This window comes from Vicia villosa, linkage group LG2 (assembly GCF_029867415.1).
Source record: "Vicia villosa cultivar HV-30 ecotype Madison, WI linkage group LG2, Vvil1.0, whole genome shotgun sequence".
NCBI lineage: Eukaryota > Viridiplantae > Streptophyta > Magnoliopsida > Fabales > Fabaceae > Vicia > Vicia villosa.
Genome location: NC_081181.1, coordinates 27,903,551 through 27,912,962, shown reverse-complemented (window position 1 = coordinate 27,912,962; position 9,412 = coordinate 27,903,551). Strand labels below are relative to the sequence as shown.

The window sequence follows — 9,412 nt, the reverse complement described above, 5'->3', positions numbered from 1 at the left end:
GAACCGGACTCACCCATGCGCTATCGGAAATGGGATAAATCATCCCGGCTTCCAATAGTTTAATCACCTCTTTCCTAACCACTTCCTTCATAGACGGATTCAAACGCCTTTGTGGTTGTGCTACGGGCTTGAAATCATCCTCCATCATGATGTTGTGCATGCAATAGGCTGGGCTAATTCCCTTCAAATCAGACAGCACCCAACCTAAAGCTCCCTCATTTCTCTTCAGCACCTCAATTAACCTATTTCCTCCTTTGGTGATAGAGCAATACTAATTATCACCGGTTTGGTGAAATTTTCGCCAAGGAATACATACTTCAAATGAGTGGGCAACAACTTTAATTCAACTTTGGTTTCTTCCACTTTCTTTTCCGCATCTAATTCCTCTATCTTTTCCTCCTTTTGATCAATTTCTCCACACGACTCCAATCTTTCCAAAATAGCCTTTATTTCTTCTTCTTCTTCTTTGAAAGAATTGTTGTAATCACCTATGAGACATTTCTCTAATGGACTAGAGATATGAACATGATTGGCAACTCCCATGACTTCCTCTTCAATGACATCCATACGGAAAACATCGTGTTTTTCTTTGGGGTGCTTCATTGCTTCGAATAGATTAAAAGTGACTTCCTCATCTTGCACCCGCACTTTCATGAGTCCGTCATCAATGTCTATCATCATCCGGGCTGTTTTCATAAATGGCCTTCCAAGAATCAATAGAACATCTCTATCTTCTTCCATATCCACCACCACAAAATCTACCGGAAACAAAAATTTGTCAACTTTTACCAATATGTCTTGAGCAACTCCATAAGGTGAGGTTGTGGACTTATCGGCTAGTTGTAATGTCATTCGGGTAGACTTCATTTCAATATTCCCCAATCTCTTTATGATACACAAAGGAATGAGATTAATGCTAGAACCCAAATTAATTAGACCATTGCCAATGTATGTACCTCCAATGGTGACCGGTAAGATGACTTGTCCCGGATCGGTTTCTTTTCTTGGAAGAGTTCTTTGAATGATAGCACTACATTGAGCATCGAGCAAGATTGTTTCATTTTCCGGATACCGCTTCTTCTTAGTGAGGATGTCCTTCAAGAATTTTGCATATTTTGGCATGTGTTCTAATGCTTCGGCGAATGGAATATTTATTTGAAGTTGCTTAAATATATCCATGAACCTAGCATAATGTCTTGCATTCTCCTTCCTTGATGGTGCATGTGGGTAGGGTAGGTTTTGAACGGGATTTGCACTCACTCCTTTTCCTTCTCTTTTATTCTTCTTCACATTTTTCTCTTTTTCGGCTATTTCCTCCCCTTCTTTTTCTTTTTCTTTTTCCAACACTATCTCATCCTTCTCATATTCAACAACAACAAATCCATCATCCTCCACTACTATTTCCTTTCTCTCCCCATTACTCACCTCCTTGCCACTCCTTGTAAGGATTGCCTTGCAATACTCCTTTGGGTTAGGTTGAGTGTTTGCAGAAAAAGAAGGTCCCGTTTGTTGTTCGGCCAATTGTTTTGAAAGCTGCCCCACTTGATTTTCTAAGTTCTTTATGGAAGCCACATTAGTCTTTTGATTCTCCACAGAAACTTGCATGAATTGGTTGAGAGTGTCTTCCAATTTTGAGCTTCCGCCTTGAGGTTGTTGACCTTGACCTTATGGATTTGGACTTTGATACGGACTTTGATGTTGATTGTGTTGGTTGTTGAATCTTGAAGGTTGAAATCCTTGGTTGTTCCTTTGATAACCTTGATGTTGGTACGGAGGTTGCCTTTGATAGCCTTGATGTTGGTTGTTCATATAATTAACTTCCTCTCCTTCGGGTGGTGGACAAAAGCCGGTAGGGTGGTCACCTTTGCAAAGTTCACAACTTGCTACTTGAGAAGTCATTTGCATTCCATGAATTTCCTTCATTTGTTGTGGGAGCTTTGACATTTGCTTGGTGAGTAACTCAACTTGTTGAGAAAGAATTTTGTTTTGAGCGAGGATAGCATCATTGGTGTTTAATTCAAGAACACCCGGCTTCCTTTGTGATGGACTCCTATCATGTTGAGTTTGGAGATCATTGAGTGCCATACGATCAATTATCATTGTTGCATCCTCCGCGCTTTTTGACATTAAAGATCCAACCGCGGTAGCATCCAAAAGTGTCTTGTGCACCGGTTGAAGCCTATTGCGGAAGATGTGAATTTGTGTGAGATCATCAAAACCATAACCCTTGCATTTTCTAAGCATGGATTTGAATCTTTCCCAAGCCTCATTTAAGGATTCGTTGCCTCCTTGAGTGAAAACCGCAATTGCCGTTTTGGCTTCCATGAATCGGGATTGAGGAAAAAATCTCTCTAAAAATTTCTCTTCCAATAGATTCCAATCCGTCATCACGTTTGGTGGTTGATCAAGATACCATTCCTTGGATTTCCCCACTAATGAATGTGGAAATAGCCTCTTGAACAATGATTCTTCATTCGCCGCATCAACTCCCGTTGAACCCGCAATCTCATAAAATTTGGTGAGATGTGCGAAAGGATCCTCATGATCCATTCCGGTGAATGGACTTGCATAAACAAGTTGAAGGATTCCGGTCTTCATCTCCGTATTTGCTCCACCTTGAGCATTGCGTGCAAATTGGGCGGTGCGTCTTGGACTATTTGCGGACATTTCGGTTAGAACAACACCTGCCATGTCTCCTTCAAAGGTGTCTACAACTACTTCTTCAATTTGATTGTTAGAAGAAGTAGATGCCTCCTCTCTTTGTCTCTTCTCTTGGGCTAACTTTCTTCTTTTTCGTGTCTTGCTATTAAGCTTTCAGAGTGTTCTTTCAATTTCAGGGTCGAAACGAAATTGCTCTTCGGTAGCTTTTCCTCGCATACACAAGAATCTACAAAACTAGCAAACCAAGTGAAACACAAAAGAGTTAAGAATAAAGCAACAACTTAAAACAATGAACTATTGCAATGCTTGCAATATCAAAACGCCAATCCCCGACAACGGCGCCAATTTGTTGAAAAGTATACTTTCGGCAAATATTTTTTTTTGTATCGTATCCACAGAGATTGGGTGATATTACTGCCGTTCTATAGTTGCAATCATTTTAAGTTGATAAATAAAAATTGGTTTGGTTTGTGTTTGGAATTTATCTCGAATTTTAGAAACAAACTAAGATAGTAAAATATGATTTTCTCAAATAAAAAGTGCTTTGCCAAGATTAGTGTTCACTATTCCAAATTCATGCATTCCCTCAAACCATGTATATGAATTCTAATTTCATGAATACAATCTAGTATTGCCTCAATATCATTTATTCCTAAATAATATTGTAATAATTGTTAAACAAAACTTTAGGTAATTTCTTCACCTAAACATGCATCTAACCATCATTATCTAGCAATACAAGTGATAAACAATACATAGATCTATTTCTACAATTTATGCATTGTTTGAATAAATCTCTAAAACAATATTTATATTATCTTTTTCAACAATTATATAAATCAAAGATAAGATTTCAAAACAAGAGATTCATACTATATTCAATCAATGAGAGATTCACATACATGAATATTTAAGAGAGATACATAGAGTTATGAGGAATAGCTACCTCTAATCTTAGCAAAGAAAAAGGGTTTAGTTCCTCATCACCATGGTAGCAAGCTCACAAGAATGATGAAATTTGTTTTTGGCTTTTTTCCCTATTTTCTCTCTATTCTGTATTTTCAAAAATCCAATAATAAAATAAAAACCTAAGTTATGGAGATATATCTCAAATTACACAAAGTTTCCCTTCCAATAGGACAAAAAGAAATGATTGTTATTCCTCTTGCCTCCTTAAGTGACCAATAGAAACCAATAACTCCAAAAAGTGCTTTTTTGCTGTCTTTCACGCCACCTTGTGCACATGCCACTCAAAAGTCAGAATTGGAACTAAAACACGCTGGCAGGATTTTCGTCAGTTCGCGGCGCCAACATGGGGACGCGGCGCGAACAGAGTGGATTTCCACTTCTTGACTTAATTTCTTGGTTCTCTTGCTCGGCTCATTCTTTGTGATTCAAATCTCCAACTTCTTGAAGCAAAAACTCTACAAAACTAGCAAACAGAGTGAAATACCTACTCAAATAGAATTAAAACACGACTAATTACATATTTACCTATTGTGTGATTAAAACCATATGATTTGAATAGAAATTAGTTAAAAGGGACCAATAAAAGATGTAAATTTTACTACTATTTGGTCCCTAACAGCTATCCGGTTTTTTACGCTTCAAATCGGAAAGTATGTTGCGAGGTGCCACTTTGACTATCGTTAAATCCGAAATCACATTCTTCTCTTCGCGGGACAAACGACACGCCATTGGATGTCCGTGTAACTTGGCATCCAAGGCATGATGATGAATTCCACAAATGACGGTTAAACGCTGCGGTGTCGTTTTCTTTACCTCCCCGTTTCATTTGGGAGGACGGCACGCTAGACCCTTCACGCGAAATTTGGAAGGAGGAAGCGCCCGGGGCGGGATGAATTTTGTTTCAGTTCTTCCTACGATATCACACGCACTTTTTAATTATCCTACGAGTAGGAAAGGGGAAAAAGATCTCAAATAAACCCTAGGAGTTTGCTAAGTGTGGGGATTCACCTAGACTAGAAATTCTGGAGACCGGGGGGTCGGTTATACATAGGGAAGAGTTTAAGCACCCTACATATCCGTAGTACTCTACGGGAACCTTCTCTGTGTCAATGTGTTTGTGTTTGTTGCTGAATGATTGGGAACGTTTCTCCTTTGTGTTAGGAGAAGGAATTGAATTGAATTAAAAGAAAGACAGACAGACAGACTATTTTTGGTATTTTATTAGCTCGCTGAGATTCCTTGTGAACCTCATGCCTACATATCCCTAATGGAAGTCAGAGCTTTTTGTAGTTCGAAGAACTAATTAGGGAAATTAATGTTTTTGATGCCTTGCTTGAAGCTCAAGGTTGAAGCTTGAATTAAATCTCTGTTTACAGTAAAGAGACATGAAATTATCTTTACAGAGAGGTATTTCTATTATTCCACCACAAACATTTTAAAGTGACAGAAAAGCTGAATTCATTTCATTAAGAGAGGGAGCCTACTTGGTTGATCAAGTATGACAGCCAACATGCCTCTTGAATGAAAGAAGGATTCTCATCCAAATTAGGGAAAGTGTACAAGTCTGGGTTTGTTTTCCTCAGAGCATGTCTTTCAAAGTCCTAAATGGGAGAATGTTTGAAATTGAAATTGAAATGTTTGTTTGTTTGAATGTGGTGAGATAGGAGAAAGATCTCTCTGTAGAGATAAGATATGTCTATCTACTGTATAAAAGATTTGATTTTAGCTGGCTTGTATGAGGCCCAAGCTTGAGGCTTTTGATTGATTTATTATTTTTATTGACTCTGGGAGATAACTCTACTGGGGATTGACTTAAACTAAGAAGTCTTTGTGTTCTGTATAAAGCCTAGAATTGAGGCTGACTCTTAATTGGGAAATATATATATATATACATATGTTGGGAAAAACACTCTTTTCTGCCTTGTACAAAGCCCAAGGTTGTGGCGGACTTTTTATTGAGGAATATATCTTTTATTGAATGAGATTGGAGGCTAACCCTTTCCAGGGATTTTACTCAGCCGGGGAAATTATCTTTTGAAAGAATGAAATTTTGGAGGCTAACCCTTTCCAGGGGTTTATGAATGATGACAGAAGGATTATCTAATTGAGATTTCTTGTTTAAAGCCCAAGATTAAGGCTGACTCTGATTGAGGATAGATAACTACGGATCCTAGACTTTGCTAAGGAAGATTAATGAAGTTAAGGGTGACAGAGACTGTCCATGTCTCTCATTCCAAAAGGTATGCTCAATGCTGAGATTGAGACATTCTTAGCTTGTTTAAAAGTCTGTTTTTAAGAATGGAAGAAACTCACCAGGGTAGGCTGAAAGGTAACTAAAGACCTGTTCCTATGTTTATAAGAAACCTGATGGGTCCTTGTATACAAGCTCAAGAGGAAGCTGGAAATGCTTTTAAGAAGCCTGTGGGTCCTTGTACAAAGCCCAAGAGGAGGCTAATCGAGGGTCATCGAGGGTCCTTGTTATAACACAAGAGAAAGCTATGTGGTTTTGAACTTATTTTGGCTCTAAGCAAATGGGTAAAAGGTTTCACCGGGAATAATTCCTCTTGGGTGGATGTGTCCTAGTTTGGGTTCTAAGGCTTTTTTCAAGATGTTTCACCGGGAATAATTCATCTTGAGGGTTTGAACTACAGATCTCTAATTAGGAAAGAGCCTTCACCGGGAAGACATTCTCAATCCTAGGCCATATTCCTATAATTTATATATAGTTTAACTGTCCTAAGGTTTACACTCAGACGTAGTCCTAAACAATATATAAACAGTTTATATTTGACAGTAATTTAAATGAAGACTGTAAATTGAAAGCTTGTAAAGCCTAACCTGGATGGAGTGGAGGCCTTTGAAGATGTATGTACAAAGCCTTACCAGCAATTTTGTTGTTTTATTGATAACAGTTGAATATTTATTATAAACAGTTAAGGGTTTTTGAAAACAGAAGAAGTGAAGATGGACATAGGTCACATAGGTATCTGAAGAGTCTCACCGGGAATAATGCCCTTCAAATACCAGAAGAATGTTTTGAAAACAGAAAGAAGATTTTGTAAATACAGTTTTTGAAAACAAACTATGAAAAGAAAGAAGGTGTTGGGACTTACACTCTATTAGAGGCCCAAAGAAAATGATTTACTGTTTATGAAAAACAGTTGAAAAGAGAAGATGCAAGATTCTGTTGTCTGAAAACCTCGATCGTCCGTTTAATTTGAAGTTTGAAAACAGTTTTGAATTTTTTGACACAAGTCAACTTAAATAGGGTAAAGATAAGATCTATACCTAATTAAGACCTAAATGATTAGGATTTTATCACTAAAGTATTTATGAGAGATTAGGTTTTGAAAATTCAAGGAAAACATGTATTAAAATATATTTTAAAATACTTAAAGCACACCATTTTTAACCTAATAAAAATACATGAAATAAATAATATTTTTTGTGATTTTTTTGTTTATTCATAAAATATATATATCAATTGATAAGTGTGTGAAAAATGAAGCAAAAATGATTTAATTTAAAGGGTGAATAAATTAGTTAAAGTTGCAAAGAAAAATAAGTGGGAAAAGTGATAAAAATTTGGATTTGTCTCCAACAAGGCTTGAACTCACGCCCTCGTGGTCATCACCCCAAAACAATGCCAACTGAGCTACACGCTTAATGTGACAAAAGGGGAGCTTCAGTTGATTATATGTAAAACACGCGCGTAAAGAATGAAAAATAAAAACAAAAGGTCTGAGGGGGGGATCGAACCCCAAACCTTATGGCAAGAGAGAGTGGAAGCGCATGTAACCAAGTGAGCTGAACGTTTTAGTCGTTCAAAGCATGCTTTCAATTGATTATATTTTAAACTTTCTCCTGAGAATTCAAAAATGGCGCCACCCACCATCTTCATCTTCAACCTCAAGCTCTCCATATTTGAATTTCTGAACTTGCTCGTTTCTCAACCAAACGTGATGGTGTAAACATGAATTTTGTTCCAAATTTCCTCACGAATCCAGATATGTAACTAATATCTATTTATATTAACTACAACTATCTAATTTCTCAGTAAACACAAAGAACATATAAACCCTAAATTTAAAATTAAATGATGAGCAAGATGAATAAATGAATGATGATAGAGGGTTTTCAATCCTCTGATGATGCTGAACAAACTGGTATCGAGATATATAAGAAAGAGTACTTGAATAAGTGGGTTAGAGTTTGAAAAATACCTCTGAAAGTGGAGGTCGTGAGAATGATGGAGAGCACCTGGGCTTGTATGAATGATCCTAAAAGCTTCCTTGGGACTCAGTGATGCTAACTGAATACTTATTGCACCTTGAATGCTTCAGTATTGTTCTACCCGACCCCTTCTATTTAAGCTCCAAGTGAGAATGGAAAGTAGTGATTCTGCACTTACAGATAGGCTGCGACCATCTGAATAGCTTCACTGCATCCTAAGGAACATGTTTGGATGCTTGGACTTGCTTGACACCTCTTGAATTATGCTACAGACCTCCAACTGCTCGAGCTTCAAAATGAAAGTGGCTATGGTGTTCCTCCACTTACAGAAGTGATCCAGGTGCTTGGATCACCTCTAATGAACCTCCTTGAGATGTTAGAATGCTTACTTCCCAAAGAAGAGCTCTGGTTTGAAGAAATCGATTCTTCTTGCCAAAGAACTTTGAAAAACCATAAGCATGAGAGAGAGAAGGAGAAAGAAAGGAATTGAGTTGCTTTGGTGTGTTTATTACTGATGAAGGCTCTTCTATTTATAGGCAAATGATGCAGAGCAATTGGATATAGTGAGCTTGCTTAGTGAAGTAAGTTTGGTTTCTTGGCCATGAAGGAATTCAAAGAATATTCCAAGTGCAATGATGAGCTCTTTGATACCACTCCCTAGCCATCGGTTTTGCTTGATCTTAGGGGACAATTCTGATGCAGAAGTGAGCTCCAATTGGTTGGGAAGAGATTCCTTTGGTGATTCATCCATTTGCCATAAATTCCCAAATGTAATCATTACATAATCACATGCCTTTGTTTTTGGGAATATTCTTCAATCCTTATGCAATGATGAAAATGGATGTATGGTATGCTTGCAGATGTATTATGGGTCGTGTAACATCATTTAGTGAAGCCATTTGCACAAAATTGCAAAGTTTCAAATTGTACATGACCGATAATTTTACTCCATGAGGCCAACTTTGAACAAGCATAACTCCTAGCTCAAAATGAATTTGGAGGAGGTTTAGCAAAATTTGGAAAGCCCTAAACATCTACTTCAATTCATTAGTTTGGGGTTTCTTCAGAATCATTTGGGAAGATTGTGAAAAATGAGCCCAAAGTTGGAAGAAAACTAGGTCAAAAATAAGAAAAATTTCTAAGTTTTTAAGGCCTATAACTTCCAAATCCCAAATCTCTTAAATGATTGATTTCTTGAAAAAAGTTGCATTGTAAGATGTTGTTTTATTTTGCAAGATCTACAACTTTCATGTTGGATGTTTTTTGAGTTGTGTAGGTGAAGTTTTGAGTTCCCATAATGCCCTCAAAAACCCTAATTCCTGACTTTTTGATCCTTGATGAATTTTCTTGAATTTCTTTGATCAAATGACTTTAATAATCATATATTGATGATATTGATCCTCAAAAGTCATGGTTTGACTAAAAACCCTAAAAGTCAAAGGTGATCCTGTATAGTTGACTTTTTCGGATGAAGTGAAATTTTGGACCTTTGTGATGAATCAAGTTCTCCTCATCAAATGAGTGATGTGAATGGATTATATTGAGGTAA

The 9,412-nt window shown here is 37.2% G+C and overlaps 1 protein-coding gene across 1 annotated transcript; it reads right to left on the bottom strand.

Moving 5' to 3' along the window:
* Positions 1 to 237: 237 nt before the first annotated feature.
* Positions 238 to 2,691, bottom strand: LOC131648756 (uncharacterized). The gene is made up of 2 exons (XM_058918486.1): positions 1,758 to 2,691; positions 238 to 1,664 (listed from the first exon to the last, which is right to left on the bottom strand). Exons 1-2 carry the CDS (start codon positions 2,689 to 2,691, stop codon positions 238 to 240), a joined length of 2,361 nt encoding a protein of 786 aa, XP_058774469.1.
* Between the last annotated feature and the right edge of the window lie 6,721 nt (positions 2,692 to 9,412).

Excerpts from the sequence above, each read along its gene's own strand:
- LOC131648756 (XM_058918486.1), bottom strand. The coding sequence starts at position 2,691 with ATGGCAGGTGTTGTTCTAACCGAAATGTCCGCAAATAGTCCAAGACGC. Across the intron at positions 1,665-1,757 it reads ACCTCCGTACCAACATCAAG|GTCAAGGTCAACAACCTCAA; the intron begins GTTATCAAAGGA and ends CAAATCCATAAG.